Raw genomic sequence first — 20,136 nt, forward strand, 5'->3', positions numbered from 1 at the left:
CACGAGGTCTGGCGAAAAGAAGCACATGCGCTAGCGCTACGTTCTCTGACAGCTGATAACAATTTGACGTCTTTTGGAAGCAAACGGGAAAGAGAACGCTTCAAGCGAAGCACCAAAACACGGCGCGGTGGCGTACCGCAGCCTATGTCGTCTGCCTCCCCTCCTACCCCCCCCTCCCCCATCCCGCCAAATCTGCTGCCGTGGCCGCTTTGGCGCTGGAGGCAGCGCGCGACTGTGGCGGCTCCTAACGTATGCACGGTGCCCATATGAAAAAAGACTGTAGCAAAAGGCAGCGAGTCGACAACAACTTGAATGGTGTAAGACGAACTTCACAAACCGCGTATTTACACGAATGTCGTAAACGGTGTAATTAAGAAGGCAGTAGTAATTGTCAAATTAATTGAGACAAAAGGAGTGAGTTCGTGGCTCCGACTAGATGTTGCTAGCAATATAAAATTTCTTACATGCCTAAACAGGCTCCGATTGCCTAAAACATGTTCCATGTTGTTCGTGTACAAATTCTACTTGCCGTCACGTTCGTGGTTAGCAATTCGCTGCTGTGCATGAGATGATCTGTAATTGATGTATAGTCCATGCCTTTGCAGGAAAGCGAACTGTATTTTATAAGAACGGAGCAAGCAGTGCTAGTTTTGAATCGCACACATTTTTGCCGCAGTTCATACCCACCACTTTTACGCTACGTACTGTTCTATCGCGCTCAGTATCGGCTACACCGCGGGAGTGCGTGGCCAAGCGCACTGTTAGGTTATGCAGTGGCACCGGTCGTGACATGTTTTCGAGTTATCAGGAGCGCGTTTTGTTGTTCCGGCGAGCGCGCATCGCCTCGACTTGGTTTCACGCTCGCCCTCGTTGTTCCCTACGGTGATATCAGCTTCGCAAGTGATAACTGTGATGGCATGTTCGAGGGTGTAAGCAAGAAAGTGGGGGGTGATGCGTGATAGCAGGGGCAGCCTCCCAATTTCTTGCTTACACCCTCGAACATTCCATCGCAGTTATCATTTGCGAAGCTGATATCACTGCAAGGCAAGACGAGGGCGAGGGTCAAATCAATTGAAGGCGGTGCTCGCTTGCAGGGACAGCCAACTTCTCTCACGATAGCTCGAAAATATGCCGTGATCGGCGCCACTACAACCTTGCATAGCGCTCGGCCACGCGCTCGCGTGATGTAGCTCATACTGAACGCGATAGTACACGCATAAGAGAAACGATTGGTTTATAAATAATATTTATAGCATTTTTGTCACGTGAACTATTTGCCCAATGTAGTCCTATTTGCACGAGGAACCACGTGACTTTTCTTCGTGAGCTTCGAAGTGAATAAAAGTTCAGTTATTTGGGACATGTGTTGCTTATACTTGTTTACATCGGCCTCACCGCGCGTTTCAACATTGGTTACCCGGGACTGCGGTGCAACCACCGGGGTTGAGCATCAAGGTCGGCATGACTTCGACGTCGACGACGGACTCCGCGACTATGACTTCGACGTCCGCTACGTCGTAAGCAGTCTCCCGCCGCCCATAGCCAGCGAAACAACGGATCTTTTACTCGACCCGCCTGCTAAGAAAGCACATGCAACACCAAAAGAAACCCTCATCCGCCGTATCACGCCCCCTGAATCGCAACGGCTACAGTAATTGCTTCGCTACACGTACCTCGGCGACCCTACTCCCCGTCAGCTGTTGCGGCACATGCAACTATTGCGCGGCGAAAAAACAAATACTGTAGACGGAGAATTATTCTGAGAACTCTTTTTTCAAAAGCTGCCGTCAAGTGTCCACTTGGTTGTCGCGGCGTCAGAGCAGAAAGACCTACCTGCGCTCGACGAGCTTCCTGATCGGCTCATGGCGATTACCACGCCCACACCACTGGCTGCCGTACGAGCACAACACGCTCAGGACGAGCTTCAGCAAATGCGTGAAGATATTTCTCGACTCGCCGACACATTATAAGCTTCGCGCACAAGCAGAACAGCACAAAAATCAAGCGAGTCAAACACGGCGCTATCACAACTGTGCACGTAAGTGTGTTCTACCCTGCGCGCGCTCGGGAAACGACCGCGGCAAGCACTGAGGACGACCGGTGCTTCTACGTTGCCTTAAGTCGTCCCTCAGTATTTTTTGCTACCGACCGCCGCAACGGTGTTCGTTTCTTAATCTACACAGGCGCCGAGGAGAGCGTGATACCAGCGTCACAAACCGAAAGGAAGAACCCTAGTACATCTCCACTCCCAGCCGTCAATAACACGGTGATACGAACATATGGACATCGTTCGCTCACGCTGAACTTCGGTTTGAATAGAACATTGAAATGGGTGTTCATAGCCGCTGATGTCAAGTTCGCAATATTGAGCGCTGACTTTCTGCAATACTTCGGTCTGTTGGTTGATGTTCGGAACAAACGGCTTCACGATCCTGTATGTCGTGCAGTGGTACAAGGCAGGCCGTTTTTGCGTCCTCCTCTCAGCGCGACCTTATTAAGGCCGTCCGGAGAATCGCGCTTCACCGCCATAGTACAACAGTTCCCAGAGCTGACAAGAAAACAACAGGCATTCGCCGAAGTAAAACACGATGTTCAGCATCACAGAAATCACAGGACCACCGGCCTACGCGCGGCCACGGCGTCTTTCACCCGAGAAGCTACGGCTAGCCCGTCAGTTGTTGTTTGGGGCACCTGCTGCTTATACTCGTTAAGCTCGGCCCAGCCGCGCGTTCCAACAGATGCGGTCAAAGTGGTAGAAGTTCGCTAAGAAATGTTTGGAATTTAATGTGTATTCATTAGTTGTAGGCTTGTTCAGCGACGCACAGCTGCATTTTTTGACGTGTCATTCTGAACGCTGGGCACTGGCTTTTCGATTCTGGACAGACCGCAACGAAGCCAGTAGTTTTATGTGAGTAACGAAGGCAAAATACGGCTGCGTTGTGCGCATTGCCAGTGTACACAGCGTTTAAATATAAGCGCACCGGATCAATCCGATGTCCCATTTCGAGAGCGAAATGGGAAAATTCCGTGCTTTTCGTGCCAAAACGACGATATTATTATGGGGCACGCAGTATTGATCGCCTTTTGATTGATTTTGACCACCTGGGCTGCCTTAACGAGCACATAATTGAGAATGCGGCGGCGTTTAAGTTGGTTGCTGTTTTTATGCATGTCGGTACTTTTGAATTTCACCCGCCGTGGCCGGAAATTGTGTACCGGCGCCCCAATGCTCAGCAGCTTAATACGTTAGTCACTTAGCTGCCACGATAGGTAACAGGAGGAGAAACAATAAACACGGAAGCAGTTGCGTAAGCGAGAAACATTGTCGTGGGCTCGCGCAGTGTTTATTCTTCCTTGTCCGGTCATCGGCTAATGCTCGGCTGAACCCGTATACGGCACAATACTTCGCCTTCCGGGGGAGTTTGTCGCTCTTGAGGGATTCCATTAAATATATTTAATTAGCTACCATCACGAAATTTGCGCCAGCGGTCCTTCGAATACAACATTTTCGGAGCATTCCCTCTGGTACCAGACACCCTATACATTGTGATCTATATTGCAGGTCATGGAGGAGTGGATCCGGGAATATGGCAAGGTATTCGGCTTCTACGAGGGCGAGGTTCCGAAAGGGGTCATCAGTGATCTCGACATAATCAAGGAATGCTTCGTCAAGGAGGCACGCACATTCCGCGACCGAATGCCTTTAATAATCGAAGCGGAGCCCATCAAGAGCAGTCTACTCGCTCTCAGAGGTACTTTGAGCAAACATCTGTTGGGTGTGTTCACATTATAACGTCGGTGATTAGAACGTTAGTTCGCCAAAAAAAGAGAAAATTGTTGCTCTCCGAGTCCCCAAGGCCAGGAAACCAATCTTAGTTTCGTTGAAAAAATATTGCATTAGTAAAAAAAAAAACTGCTGAAATCTCCACTGAGCCACAACCAATTTCTGCGAACTGCGCAAAACTGGGGATTTGATTAGATCCTACAAATGAATTCCTGTAGCTGTGAGTCTCTAGATTTTTCTTGACTAATTTGTGTAACATGCGTTTATAAAATGTTCCTACTTGAAGTCTTGTCGCCAGTATTTTAAATAAAAATCGCAAATATGGCACATTGTTCATTAATGCGCTATTTTCATTTTTTTTCTCCACGTCTGTAATTGTGAACTATTAGAAGGAAAGGACGACGATGGGACTAGCGCATTTCGTAGTTCGCGCGGAACTGAATTTGTAACGGCCAAGAATGGACGCGTTGCAAATGTGCTCTGGGCAATAAAGTCCCCCCTTTTTTCCACTTTTCTACCACGATGCATCCATTCTTCAACAATATTAGTCAGCATTTCCAAATTTTGTCAGAATATAGCCACACATCAGGTTAACAATTTTTCAAAATACTATTGCAGAGAATGACGTGAAACGCAAAACAAAAATGCTTAAGTGAAGGCTTGTCTCTAAAAAATCACAGTTTCGCCGCAAGGGCGAAGCAATGAATGCGATAGCAAGAAACTAATGCTATACGAAGTGAGGCTCGCCAATGGATACTCTCAGTTTGAACAGCGCTCCTGTTACAAAGGCGGCCGAAGCAGCGAAGGAAACTAGCGTGCTTCAAGTGTCGAGCTGTGACACTTGATAGTTCGCGCTCATCTTCTGTTTGTTCGTTTAGCGGCGTCGTTTAGCGGCGATCCGTAACATGAGCGCGGACATCATGGTTAAAGCTTGAAATATCCCTCTTGCCCTCACCACGACAAAACCGCGCGAGCAGACAGCGGAAGGCCAAGGTTCTCCTTGCGCAAATATAAGAAGAAGCGAGCGAGCTCGCCGACGACTTTTAAATGCGCTCGTCGCGCTCCTAGCGCCATCTCGCTGGTAATGAAGAAACGCTTATTAGCGCCGGTCATCTCAGAGTCCGTCCAGCGGCAAACGGTGTGTATATAACGCTCGCCGTTAGCTACGCGGAGGACCTGCGTTCCGTGGCGTAGTGGCTAGCGCCACTCGCTGCGGAGCAAGAGGTCCCTGGTTCGATTCCGCGCTTCGGAAGCATTTTTCTGAATTATTTTTCTTTGGGGCTTTTATATATATATATATACATACTTATACATATACGGTGCATGACGGCGACGGGGACGGACATTTTCCAGCCGAGACTGTCCATATAATTGCTATCGCAATAAAATGCATTTTCAATTTTTAAAACATCCAGCCACTTCCCAACGCGAACACTGTCAAAACAGCGAAGCTTATGCCAGTCATTCATGAGGATATATCGCACTTCTACTTTTTTAACGTCTTCCCTTCGCTAACGCTTAGCTTCGGCGTCCCTTGCGCGAACACGGCGATTGGCTCCGCAACGACATGCCCGTTCTCGCGTCAGCTCTCGCTGACGCTCACATCGGGTAGCTCCCTCATTGGGAGAGCGAGAAATGTTCGCCATTCTGAAAGCGCAAACTCCTGAACACTGACACTGTCACGCTATATTACACTACACTGCTGCTCACCGTCACTCCTTCTTGGTGCGTTTCTCGAAGGTTCAACCCTTGACATCCTCCGCCGTCGCCCTCGCATCTCGCTGCACGCCCTCGTCTCTCGCAGCGCGGCGCAGCCCTCCCCTTCCCAACGAGCCTGACTCTAGCCACACTGCAAGGCGAAATGCCGCGTGATCAATTCTACGCCGACCGCGGACATGAAAGCCTCAACATGAAGAACACACGACATGATAAACAGCTTCGCTGTTAAAAAATAAGGCCACCTTTGATTTTTTTTAAACTCCCCAGAAATAAGGCCAAGAGCGTGTTCTAAGTGAATCTGTAAAGAGATGTTGCGTTATTTTTGTGGGAGCGGGATTTAAAAGCCGCCAATGTGGCCAAATTGACGTTATCGCGCAACCACTTAAATGAGCGAACATGTAGCTATAGCTGCCATTGTCGTGTTTCTTAGGTATTAAGTATGTTCTCTCGTGTTCACGAGACAACAAATTGACAGAAATAAGACGGGGAGTTGCTTTCAAGCAAAAATTTGTTCACGTGTATGTTTGTACGCGTCGTAGTATTTTTTTATTGAAATATAAAATATATAAAGGAGTTGTTGTCACCATTGCTTGGTGACGGCTACCCCTTTTCCACATAGTTGTTAGGATAAAATAAAAAGTAAGAAAGAAAAATTATATATATATATATATATATATATTCCTACAAGTTCAAGAACTCGCTTCTGCACAGCGCACATACCGTCGCGGTGCAATCTTTCAATATAGTCCGCTCAGTAACCATGGCAAATATTGGTGTCTTCAAAAAAAAACATAGACGTTGGAGCACTTTCATTGCTTTGTGGTTTATCCTAGCCGGCCATGGGCCTAGTATTTTCGCTAACGAAAACGTTCGCTCAGAGTCCAGCGTGTGAAGCTCCTGTTCGAATCTCTACGTGTGTCGTGCTTAGGACAGTTGAGCAACCGATGATACACATCCTCGTAGTGTTGTTCCCGGCGAAAGCAATTATCGGGAAACGTTCGTCTAAATGCGCACTCGAGTCGGGCTTTGCGCGGGCAACACTTTCTTCAACCTTAATGTACAAATGACGAGCGACAATCATTGGAGAAAGAGTGGGTCCGCGCAGAAAGTGTCCTGGTGACCAGGGTTGCCAGCTCCAAAGCGCACAAAATAGCCAGAATATTAGACAACTAGCCATAAAGTAGCCAACATGAGCCAAGGATAGCAAAAGTAGCCATACGAAGCCACGCGTGAGCCAAAACTACGACATTTGGTTATTTGACTGACTAAATACACTAGCATTCTGGCGAAACTTTCAATGAGTACTATAAGTAACCCTCAAAAATCAAAATCGCTGAGACTCGAGGTACATTTTTACTTCATGATCATTGCGTGCAGGATGTCGAACTTTGCTTCGCTGTTGCTAAAATTACATTCCTTTCACATGTGTTACGTAACTCTTCTTAAAAGAACTAAACGTAACACCTGTGGTGATAATAATAATAATATCTGGGGTTTAACGTCCCAAAACCACCATATGATTATGAGAGACGCCGTAGTGGAGGGCTCCGGAAATTTCGACCACCTGGAGTTCTTTATCGTGCACCTAAATCTAAGTACACGGGCCTCAAACATTTTCGCCTCCATCGAAAATGCAGCCGCCGCGGCCAGGATTCGATCCCGCGACCTTCGGGTCAGCAGTCGAGCGCCATAACCACTAGACCACCGTGGCGGGGCACACCTGTGGTGAGAATAAACATGAGTACGGCACGAGTGTGCAAAAAATCAGTTTCAGAGATTGAGTCATAAAATGTTGCTCCACAATCATTTCCCACATGGTGACACAAGGCATAGCAGGCGACACAACAAGCTTGTCGGATAGCCGATTTACAACGTCAGTTAGTACAGAACTACCTGGACGCAACTGTCCTGCTCACTTGCATGCTTCCATTCCATGGTTCGATTGTCATGGTCAGTTCCCATTACGGTTTATAGACGCGTTCACAAATAGGTGGCCTGCAAAACTAGGCGCCATGCAAGAGTTTTCCGCGTCTGCCAGCCATGCATTGAAAAGCTATTTCTCTTTGTGTAATGCAAGCGCCAAACTTAACTTTCGGAGCTGGAAACACCCCTCGGCCACCATGTTCTGACATCGCATACTTGAACACCAGTGGCTGCGACATCATCAGATATTGATAACTTGGTTCAAGTCTAGTGAGCAAGAAAGTAGCCAAAAAGTAGCAAAGTAGCCATGACGCTCTTTCTGCCGCCACCGGCCCAGAAAAGTAGCCAAATTGGCGCAAGGTAGCCAAACCTAGAAACCCTGCTGGTGACGACACCCACGATCTCCACCTTCTTGCGCCTGGCGTCGGACGTCCGACAATGCTGTTTCACCTTCACCGCTGTTTTCAGAGGGGAAATTTCTGTCGAGTAAATGAATACGTTTTGCTGCTCAGCAGCGTGTTCATATGTAAGAGAATTTTTCACAGACTCGGACACATCTGTACATTTTACGCCGATCTCGAAGAGGCCGAAGCAGTTTCTGACACGGAGAGAGCTTGCTCTGGCATAAGGATCATGAACAAGGCGTTGTCCAAATCTTTGATAATCTGAAACTTCCGCTTATAGCTAATCTTTTTCTTGCGCTTGTTCAGATAGTCAGCGATAAACGTTCGCTTTCAACCGTGCAACTTAGCCATAAATCTCGGTGGAGTGCAGGAAGCGCATGCATACTCACACAGACTGCTCAATAGAGGAATGCCGGGCAGTTGACGACGCGATGGACGGACGTCAAAGATGCATTTCGTATGCGTATTGAGCTATTTATTTTTGTACTCATTTATTCTCTTTTTCTTGTATTCTTCAGCGCGGTGGGTCTGCCATAGCACTACCTGTATCATCGTGCACCGTCTACGTTGTGAGATTAGCGCTACGCTAGGAGCAGCGATAAAGCTCCCGCCTCCTCCTTATTCAGCGTGCGCGGGTTCGCAAACGCGAAAGATGTTGTAAGATGGCGCTTCGCAGCGTGTGACTGAGCATCGCAGCATGCTCAGTAGCTGGGAGCCGTGTTGAGGTTCTTGCGGGAGAAAATTGAGGGAGAAAATGAGGTAATAACGCATTTTCCAAAACCAACTCTTGTTTTCTTTCCGCCAATTTGTCGTTCCGTGAACGCGAGAAAATACTTACAGCCTAGCTACAAATCGCAGCGGTTCAGGCGGTGTTTTTGCAACTCTACCGCGCCAAAGAACACAAAAAAGAGAGAACAAATAAATATAACAAAAAATAAACAGCTCAATGCGCATCAGAAAGCTTGAACTCGAAGTCGTAACAGCACATCATCTATCTTTCACAACCAACCCTCGTGCCGTCGACTGGCCGGCAGCCATCTACAGAGCAGCCAATGTGAGTATGCATGTTCTTCTTGTACTCCTCTGAAATTCTTTATTTTATTTTAGGGGCGAAGCTCCTTATAGCGGCACCCGTTCGTCCCTCGTAGCGTAGTATGTAACCAGTCTTACGCTTTGACCTGCAAGGTGGTGCCGGTGGGAGATTTTTCCTGTGCGTTGTTGAACAATAAAAAATTCGCAGCGTTAGCTAAAAGCCGACTTCTTCTGTCTCTCATTCCTATTAGCAGCCATTCTTTACCTCCAAGGTAGTGCCTGGTGAGATTTCTCCTGTGCGTGATTAAACAATAAAAATTTTGTTCAAAACGCCGTTGATTGATGAAATAAACCAACAAAAGACGCCAGATGTTTTGTAAAAGCAAAACGAAAGAACGCCAGATGTTTCTAAAGCAAAACGAAAAGACGCCAGCTGCTTAACGAAAGACGCCAGATGTTTTCTAAGCAATGGTTTTCTAAACAATGAAAATTCACATCGTACATGTAAAATTAAAGTGCGCTGCAAGTCGTCATAACTCATCGAACCTTTAGTATAAACGCGCCCGATCTCACGTCGGTGATTATGTACTGGGCAGAATTCACGGAAGATTCACGGTTTACCGATGAACCTCCGCAGCTTCGCCCACTCATCATCATTCACTCCGTGGATATGCTGTGATTTTTTTTTTATTTACCGACTAATGTCCACCCTACGTGAGGGTTATTACAGGAGTGTGAATAATACGAACATTATACAAGCAAGGCAATGGAATGCCAATACAACGAAGAGTACACAAGAATAAAAAGCACACAAGAATAATGACGTCGTCACGAGCAAGTGTCGAGGCCATGGGGATTACTAATGCATACGATATACAAACATGGTAATACATTGCTTGCACAACCAAAAACAATGAAGAATGGACAGAACGTTAGAATGTAAATGCTTTCACCCGTACACAAGTAGTTTAGCACCAGGAACTTAGAAGCACCGATATGAGATTTTCAATACTTTCTAAAAACATTTCCACTGTTGGATACGCTACAGCGATTGGCTCAAGCGCATTCAATTATTTTATCACAGGAGGAAAAAAAATAAAAATTGGAGGCATTGTTATTGCAGAAGTAGTCCTTAAACATGCGGTCGTCTTTTTGGCGCACTTTCCCTTTTTCTTTTATAGCAGCGAAGGCCGAGGCATTAGTTTTAAAGTGACCATTCAACAATTGGTAAAAAAATTCGACCAATGTACTTCTGCTCTCTCACGGAGTGTACAGCTCTGCTCGGTACAGAAGCTCGGTAGGGGAACCCGTTCGCTTGAAGCGGTTAAAGATACATCTTACCGCCTTGCGCTGTACGCTCTCGCGTACAGATAGGTTATTTGTTGAAGGAATCCACACTACATTCGCATATCCCAGCATCGTTCTTATAAAAGTGATAAAAGATAAACGCTTCGTTTCTGTGGTGGCCCAGCGTTGCACCCGTTTGAGGAAAAAAAAAAAAAACACTTGTTCATTGCCTTTTTCGTCGCTTGATGCACATGCTTAGTCCACTTGTGGGTGACACAATTGAAAAATAATAATATCTGACGTTTAACGTCACAAAACCACGATATGATTATGAGAGACGCCGTATTCGAGGGCTCCGCAAATTTCGACCACCTGGGGTTGTTTAACATGCCACCATTCAATTTGTATGGAAATAATACTTTCCGTTTCTTTCTGCTTATCTTCATTGCTACCGTTTTTTTTTCAGAATTAACTACCATCTGCCAGTCTCGATACCACTGGGATATTGTGTAGAGAATTGTTAAGGGCGACTTCACCATCAATGTGTTTAATTTCACTGCCTATGATGCAGTCGTCTGCAAACAATCTAATTTTAACGTTAACTGTGTGAACAGTGTCATCTATGAATAATAGGAACAAGGGTGGAGCCAGAACAGATCTCTGCGGAACGCCCGAAAGGCCCTTAGCTATGTCAATTATGTTGCACAAACTGGTGGCGATCTGAAAGGTAATCACTCATCCAGTCGATTATTGAACCATTGCCCAGTTTTTTTCCCTGCCACGTAAACTGGTTTAGGCTAAAGCACAGGGTATCAAATGATAGTGGAAGAATTGGTCTTGCCACCAGTTTTAATTTCAACACATTTATTTCAAATATCATCAAAAAATTATCAATGCAAAGAAGTAACAAAAAGAGAAAAAGTCACAAAAGCACGAGCGGGTAAACATAAAAAACACAGGGCACAGCGTAAACATAAAATAAAGCAAAATATACGCTTTGAACTTAAAGCCCTTACACAATAATACTGCAAATACAGGCTCTGTAAGTACAAAAGCCACTTACCAACATAAACAAATATAACCACTAGTGCCTATCATGCCACCGCGCGAAGCAGTTTCTCGACGCTGTGAAACAAAGGTTGGCTGCACATGTTTCGCAGAAAACATTTCACATTTCTGTTCAACTTTCCTTTCTTCGTAGCATAGTTTGCAGTTCTGGTACTTTTCAATTTTATTATTACTTTTTTTTTTGGTGCTGGGCACCCTGAGGTGCCCTTTGATGTTCCGGGGCGGGTTTTGAAGCACCATCGCTGTCCGTACTGAAGTCTGACGAATCGAAGTCGTCTTCCGTGTCTTTGCTGCTACCATTATTCAAATACTCACGCTCAGATTTCTTCGAATCCGTCGAGATTAGCTGTTTTTGTAGAGCACTCATGATCAATGCCGATGCCGTAACCGAAACCAAAAGCGCTCACCTCCCCGACTGCGAACCTGCTTTAAAAATCCACCGCGGAGGAAAAAAAGAAACCCACGAACGAAACTGATAAAATACTGTCTATTTTAACCTTTAAATGGCACTGGATGTCCACAAGCGTTCAGAGAGCGCCAAAACTTGAGCTTCAAGTCATTGATGACATACTATCTATCGGAATAGGCGCGGTCACGAAAGTGTTAAAGTCAATCTGGCAACATCGGTAGCTTTCTGACTCCGATCAGTGCTGGGCGGCAATAAAGATGCATGTATCTTAAATACTATCTTAGACATTCTCTGAGTATGTTGTATCTGTATTGCGATACGTCTCGCAAGACGGGTATCTGTACCTGTAGTACCGATACGTTTAATAATGTACCGTGTATCTTAAGGTACAATATACTGCAATAAATGAAGGAAGGAAATTTTCGAGGGCTCCTTTTTTTGTTTGACACAACCTTAACGAAAACCAGCAGACAATGAAGCCAAGGCAGGTATAGGGAACGTTAATTGTACTGTTTTAAGTGCATTGTAATAATTGTGATGTAAATGTGAAGGAAGTAAAGTGGACGAAAAGACAACTTGCCGCTGGCAGAGTCTGAACCTGCGATCTTCGGGAAGAAAATCCCAAGGGCGCAGGCTGGATGCGTATTGTATCTGTGTTCGAGGAGTTCTTTTAGTCACTGTTTGATTGTTAGCAAAAGTACTTTCTTTGCTGACCTCCGTTTAGATATACTGGGCGTTTTAAGTAAAGGTTTCAAAATTATCAAAAATCAGGGAAATGTCATAATCGTTCAATACCTTCACATTTACTGCTTCAGTAGCCGCGGGCATCATATGATGGCTAAAGAGATCATTTAGGACAGGAGTTAAGAATGTTAAACTAAATAACTTTTTAATTAGTTGAGTTAGGCGCGTATGTCAAATCGGAAAATTGAAGTCCTTCATGCGAAGAATCCACTGAAGCTTTTAGATGTCAGAAAAGCGGCTTCTAGTAATATTCACGAAGTAATGAAATTCAGCCATATTCAGCGGCGAAACCGACACCGAAAAGAGGAATAGCACAACTGCCATAATCTTCTGAAACGTACATAATGAGTGAGCGTCGTTAATCGAATCTGTTTCTTTTGTTTTCTGTTTAATTTGAAGAATCGGCAATTGCTACTTCCCCCTGAGCACTACGTGACATCATTGGCGTCACGAACTACAAGGCATCGAAATGAAGAATCACTAACCCCATACAGCACCAAAACTAACCTATTCAAGTTCTCATTTTTCCCGCATACAATTAACGACTGGAACTCGCTGTCAATATCATCAGTGCAAAGTATAAAAGCAATTGAAAGTCTTCAGGATTGATGTTAGGTTATTTTAAATATGTTCCTTTGTTGTGTGAATATTGCTTTTTTTTCTTTTCCTCACACTTTTGTGATGTTCAAGGTGTTATTACTTTTGTGATTTGCTGTACAAATTAGACACTGTATTTCTTCAGGGTTTTTTTTTTTTTTTTCAATGCACTGTGTGTAAATGTGTCTATGTATTGCTATTACGAGTACACTTTTGCCCCTCCTGCTAGGGCCCAAGACGGGCCTGCAGTATCTCGTAAATAAATAAATAAATAAATAAATAAATAAATAAATAAATAAATAAATAAATAAATAAATCAACCATCAACTGCCCTCGTTGTGTGGGTGTGTGGCCTGCGCTTGCAATTATAGGGCGCATTGCGCACAAGCGTTAACCAGCGCGGAAGAACTACATCTCTGTAATCGTAGTCTTGAGCAGTGACGTAATTCTGGCCTTCTGCTTGCTGGGCTCATTGTTTCTTCGGTTTCGGTTTCGCCATTGAATGTGGTTCAATTTCATTACGCCACAATATTTACTAGAGCCCGCTTTTTCTAAATTCCTAAGCTGCAGTGGGTTCTTCGCATGAATTACCTCAATTCACCTATTTGACATAACGGCCTAACTCCACTAATCAAAAAGTTAAATAACTTAACTTTCGTAATTACTGTCTCAACTGATGTCTTTTACAAGGTTAAGATATCTGCAGCTACAGAAAAAGCAATTGTGAAGGCGTCGAACGAATATCGCATTTCCCTGATTTTGAGAATTTTGGACACATTTCTTGAAGCACCCCGTATAGTTTTTGCACGTCTGTTTAGTGCAATAGGTCTTTTGTAGCCTGCTGCTAAAATACGTTCTCTGCTTTATTTTTATATTTAATTGTCTGCGTCATGCCTACTGTTTGCATATCTACACGCCATTTGAGTTTGCTGTTATGCCAAGGCGATGTTCAGGACAAAGGTAAAATAATCTGGGCGTACCTAGAGTATACACTAGTACGAGGGGCGTTCAATAAAGATTTCCCCTGACTAACTTCCATTTATTGCAGGATGCTGAAACTGCGCATGTGTAATGACATAAGTCACTGTAGGTCACGTGCCAATTTGCAACTCTAAACTAATAACGGTCTTTCTTTTAGAGGTGCTGAAGTGGTGTGAGGTGTGATAATGGATGCAGTGGAATACAGAGCAGCAGTCAAGTTCCCGTACTTGAAAGGCCGCACTCCAAGGAAGACGTTCGATGAGATAAAAGAGGTTTATGGGGAGGATTCCCCATCATATGATGTAGTGAATAACTGGCATCGCCAATCCAAATATGGTCTGATTTCCGTGGAACCGGCTCCGATTGCAGGGCGACCCCACTACGCTGTCAATGAACACACCATCCAGAAAGTGAAGGCCGCCATTTTGGAAAATCGCCGCATTAGCGTTCGAGACCTAGCCCAACATGTCAAGATTAGTGTAGGGTCCATGGAAAAAATCATTCAGGACCATCTTCATATGCGCAAGGTATCCGATCGCTGGGTTCGCCGGCTGCTCACACCTTTCCAAAACAGGTACGAGTCGAATGCTCCCAGGCTCTTTTGACCATGTGCCATGGAAACCAGCAGGACTTTTTCAACAGACTGATTACACAGGATGAATGCTGGGTCCATCACTATGATCCGGAGACTAAAGTCCAGTCGATGCAATGGAAGCACTTGGACTCACCGCCTCCAAAGAAAGCACGCACCCAGCCCTCGACGGGCAAGGTCATGCTCACAGTCTTTTGGGACCAGCACGGAGTAGTCTTGATGGATTTCCTAGCAAAGGGTGCCATGATTACTGGGGCATACTATGCTTCACTGCTGCGGAAATTGCGAGAGACCATCAAAAACAAGAGACATGGCATGCTCACCAAAGGCGTCCGCCTTCTGCGAGACCATACCCCAGTTCACAACTCACATGTTGCCCAGACGGAAGCACGCTCCTGCGGCTTTGAAATTCTACCGCATTCCCCTTATTCACCCGACCTCGCACCATCGGACTTCCACCTCGTTCCAACATTGAAGTCATATTTGAAGGGCAAGCATTTTCCAGATCATGAGACTCTGATTTCTGAAGTTACAACATGGCTTTTGGAGCAACCTGTCGACTTCTACAAGCGAGGTGTTTATAGTTGCATAAAAAGATGGGAGAAGTGTGTGTCCCGGGGTGTCACCTATGTAGAGAAAGACTAATAAATCTGCAAAGTTTCGTTGCTCTCCGTCCACAGGAAGTGGGTCAGGGGAAATCTTTATTGAACGCCCCTCGTAACAAAAGTTCTGCTTAGGACTTGGTAAAATAGCGAAATTCAGTTTGCATTATAATGATGGAAAATATAAGCAAACATATCTTAAAGATAAGAGGATTCGAGAAACATAATAATACCAAGTACTCCGCTTTTCTCATGAGCGTACCCACGACCCGTCTTATGCTACTTTCCATAGGCACTAAGTTTTCTATTGTCTAAGCTTAACAGTTAAGTTGATGATGCGTCAAACTATATTGTCATAGTTTCTAGAGGTGCCGCCTGTATCGTGTTTATACAGGGTGTTTCACGTAACTAGAACGAAATATAAACGTTAACTGAATGAAACCAACGGCATGTAGTTCGACGTCCGCCGCGGTGGTTATGGTGCTCGGATGCTGACCCGAAGGTCGCGGTTTCGGTTCCCGGCCGCGGCCGCGGCGGTCGCATTTCGATGGAGGCGAAATGCCAGAGGCCCGTGTACTGTGCGATGTCAGCGCACGTTAAAAAACACCACATGGTTTCAATTTTCGGAGCCCCTCACTGCGTCTCTCATGATCATATCGTGGTTTTGGGACGCAAAACACCAGATATTATTGTTACTACATAAGGTTTGAAGTCATGTGGCGCTCGTTAGGGTATTTTTATGTTGCGCTTAATTGTTTAGTTACCAAAGATCAATTCTGCAAAATTTTAAACATTCACTTTAGGGCCAAATGCGTTTCGGTACGTTGTATCCCAAGACGACCGATACACCTTTTCTTTTTTTTTTGCGGCAACGTACACACTGCGTGGTAATCTTTCCCGGCTTTTAGAAACCGGGAAAAATTACCACGCAGTGTGTACGTCTGCGAAATACGACCACGTGACTACTTTCGTGCTGCCGTACTACAGCGCTCTCGAACCTGCTTCGAGCGAAACAACAGGCGTACGGATCACGGCGAAATGAGCGGCTCTATATATATAGGCATCGGCTTCCCAGTTCGTCAGCATTTTTGACGGCTGCACACAGCAAGGAAACGCGATCGACCCTGAGAAGCGGCAGGCTGACGGTCCACGCGCCGTTTGTTTGCTGAGAAGCACGTTTAAAGCCCCAACCACTGGCACGCGTACGCACGCGTATGCACGCGCCTAGGCGTGAAATGCGCCTCTCGGCGTCGGTCGCGGAGGGCTGTACGCGTCCATACGCCTCGAGGCGCGAGGCGTCAAGACGACTGATATTTTCGCCTACGTCACCACGCGTACGGCGCGCCAACCAATCAGAGGCCGGCGCCGCCAACCAATCGGAGGCCGCGATACCTCTAAGCGCTATGTCATAATCCCTTTGGGAGAGTTCGGCGCTCTTTCGATCTCGCCGCCAGTCTGGCAACAGCGCGCTTCCGCGCCGCCGACGCCATTTCGTGCCGAGGTTTCTGGTGATGCTGTACCCGTGACGTCGCTGTCGGCATTTATGCTTCCTCTGTGACCGACCTGGTGTGTCTTTGCTGCTGTTCGTGCACGTGTCGGCTGCGTGGAACATCGTGGACCTGCACGGACGTCGCAATGGGGCTTGCAGCGCAGTAGGCTGCTCTAAAGGCTCTGTTATACTCCGACGTGCGTTCGCGTCAGCCCGCGGCGGCGGGAGTTGGCGACGCTAGGTTCGTCACGTTACGTTGACGCGAAAACAGAGCACTCTATACACCCACTTGCACGACGCGCTACGTCGCCTTGACGCATGCGCAATTGAGCGCACTCGGCGTCCCTTCTTCACGTAGAGACACAGACGCAGTTCAGTCTGGATAACGTCGCCGGCGTGGAATGCAGCATGTCGCATCTCGTGCCGGCTGCAGCCGGGGCGCGTTGACGAACGCTGGGCGCGTCAGTCGCATCGCGCGTTGGCCTATAGAGTGCTGCACGTTTGTTAGCGTAGCGTCACTGTGCCGAGCGTGCGCGCGCGTCGACGTTACGCTGGAGTATATCGGCCCCTTAACTCGCTGAAGAAAGGGTTCGCCAGAGACGGAGCGTTGCGGGCGCACGCCAACGCGAGCTTACAGTGCCGCGGCACAAAATGGCGGACAGCGCCGCGGCTAAATTTGGATGGTTGTTGGCTCCGCCCCTCCGCCGAACTCTCCGAAGCTATGCCTAATGGCCGCCGCTTCGAAGGAACCTCCGAGTGCAGGGCAAGCACAGAAACTTTGAGTGCGATCGTCGACCGAGTGAAAACATCGTACCTATTACTGCGGCATGTCGCTGCTCCTGTGCTCTGATCTGTGTGTATCTGCGCTCGAAACGGGTGTAAACATGCTTCGGAGGTTTGAAGTCCTCAGCGTGAGCCCTCGCCTACCGCGAAGTCAATTCAGAGCGGTCTTGAGTGCGATCGTCGACCGAGTGAAAACATCGTACCAACTACAGCAGCATGTCGCTGCTCCGGTGCTCTGATCTGCGTGTATCTGTGCTCGGAACGGGTGTAAACATGCTTCGGAGGTTTGAAGTCCTCAGCGTGAGCCCTCGCCTACCGCGAAGTCAATTCAGAGCGGTGTCGTCTGCATTCAGCGTAGGCCTCTACCGTCGAGTTCGTGTGAACCAGCTCATGTGAGGAAGTTTGGTTGAAGGAAATTGACGGTAGTTGTTTCCGTCGAAACATAGACACTGTATATGACGCCAGAGATTTGGCGTGGCGCTTACGCAGGAGTTTTTAACCGCAGTGTGTTTGTTTTCAACATCGCCATTCGCCTCATCATTGCCGAAAGCGAACATCGCACTTGCCAACGCATTTCGGGGATGTGACAACGTACATGAGGAGGATTTGCGGATTTTACGACGCTGAAACATTGGTTGACTTCGGCGCAAATCGTTTGCGTGTGTTGCCAAGCTAACAAGCGTGCGCTTGTTGGTATCAGTGTGACGTGTTTTCGTGCCGGGTACCAGCGACACCGACATATTCAGCTGTAAGCGGTCTCATTTACATTCATGTATAAAATAGAAGCTCGAACGTGCGCGAGTGTGGTGATCGAAAAAAACACGTTTGATCCCTCCGTCATAGGAATAGGAATAACACGAAAGTAAAGCGTGCCCTTACAGAAGTAACTGAATGCTTACTGCACATTCATATAAGGGCTGCTTGCAAAATGTATATTGATGTCTGGCAGCTAATGGCACCGTTTAACGTGGATGCACCCACTTTGATGATTGGTGGTACATCTCCATCTCGACGACTAACGTCCATGCTAAATGATTAAACAAACCCTTGTGGTAGCTGTAGTAGTTAACGGTGAAAGCGTAATCAGAGAACGAGGTAGGATAGCCAGAAGAGCGTCGCATATTCGACGCAGAACTTGGTCGCCATCCCGCGGCATGTTAAAATGTGATTGAACACCACGGCCGGACTAGAGGGAAACGCAAAGCGCGTTGTGCCGCCCCGGTAGCCCGGCCGCAATTTTTCTCGGGGCAAGCGTGTGAGCATGGAACGCGGTGTTAGAGCCAGAACGCGGTGTTAGGCAGACGCGCGTCGCAGAGCTATTTTTGGTTTGTATTAGCGTGATGCTGAGCGAGGCCGACGCTTTTACGATGCTTGGGCAAAGGTCGCCACGTCGCGGTGTGTTAAGGCATTGACAAAATTCAACTTCTATTGAAAACGCGCCTAACGGGACGGACGTGTAACGCGTTGCAGGTGCTAGTCGCGGAGGCCACAGCAATGACCAATTACTTTACGTTACCACTCCCAGAGGTCAACACCACCCAGCCGACCGGGAGAGTGGTAGATATAAAAGGCGCGTTCGTAAAGCCTCCAGAGTCTGTGACCGTGGCGCAGTGGATAGCGTGCCCGGCATCTGTTGTTGCGGACCGAGCGGTCGTGGGTTCGATGCCCGTTGACGGTACCTTTTTTTTCTTTGCCATCTGATTGCGTATATTTTTTCGACGTTATTTCCGTGGCGGAAATACGTCACTGAAGTCTTGGTGGACCCCGGCATAAAACACTTTCGTGTTAGAAGAAAGTTGCATGATTAAGTGCTGCTTGTCTTGCCTGCTATTTCACTTCTCAACTCTTGGTCTGCTTCTCTGCCGTGCAACTACACCTCAGCACATGCCCAGTTGCACATGCCTTGTTTTGCAGGTTGTCTATTCTGACTTTTCTGATACTCATAGACGGGAGAATGTGAACAGTGGCGCTTCTCCATCGTTTTACAGTTTACTTAAATATAACACGTTTTGTTTACAGCTGGACAGCTAATTTGCTAAAAAGCTTGTAAGTGACAAGCACCTCCATTGAAATCTGAGGTGCACAATGACACGATAGTAAGAAGAGAAGAGCATGACATCACACGTATGTGCAGAAGGAATGAAAGTGCAATATTACTGTGCTGCTCTTTGTTTAGAAGGAATTCAAACGGTGCCTCACTGGAACCTCAGACACTTGTGAGACCATTCTAAACTGCGCACATACTTATCTCTTCCTCCAGACTGAATCAAGCTGAAATAATTATTTGATAGTTTCAAATGCCAAATCCTTGGATGTACTGCAAGGACTATTTCATTTCTGTTCAGTTCTTTGTATATGCACTAACTTAGACTATGCATGCATTGACGCACAATTGAAATATTAAGACATTCAGTTTAGCTATTTTAGACAACTTGCCAAATACTTTTATACAGTGCTCTGGTGCAATCCTATGAGCGATATCTGTTGCATCATGAAGTTTCAGGCACGATTTATTATTGCCACGCCCACTTCGTGTCTTGTTTTGATGTGTTCGGGTTTGACCGGCAGGGACGGTTATCAACGCTCGACGCTGTCCGCGAAGCATTGTTCGAGAAGCTTCACGTCTATAGTAGATCGTTCTGTTAAGATTGCGCCCCGCACGCGAACGTTCCAGCTTTGTCTAGAGATAACGCCGCCACCAGCGATATTGCTGGAAAGTTCG

The 20,136-nt window shown here is 46.6% G+C and overlaps 1 protein-coding gene across 1 annotated transcript in view; it reads left to right on the plus strand.

Annotated features, from left to right (window-relative positions):
• Positions 1-20,136, plus strand: part of LOC119390889 (cytochrome P450 3A8-like) — a 67,856-nt gene that overhangs the window by 16,740 nt on the left and 30,980 nt on the right. The window contains exon 3 of the mRNA XM_037658593.2: positions 3,563-3,752. Within this exon, the coding sequence (XP_037514521.1) occupies positions 3,563-3,752 (190 nt within the window). The remainder of the gene's footprint in view (positions 1-3,562; positions 3,753-20,136) is intronic.

This window comes from Rhipicephalus sanguineus, chromosome 4 (genome assembly GCF_013339695.2).
Source record: "Rhipicephalus sanguineus isolate Rsan-2018 chromosome 4, BIME_Rsan_1.4, whole genome shotgun sequence".
NCBI lineage: Eukaryota > Metazoa > Arthropoda > Arachnida > Ixodida > Ixodidae > Rhipicephalus > Rhipicephalus sanguineus.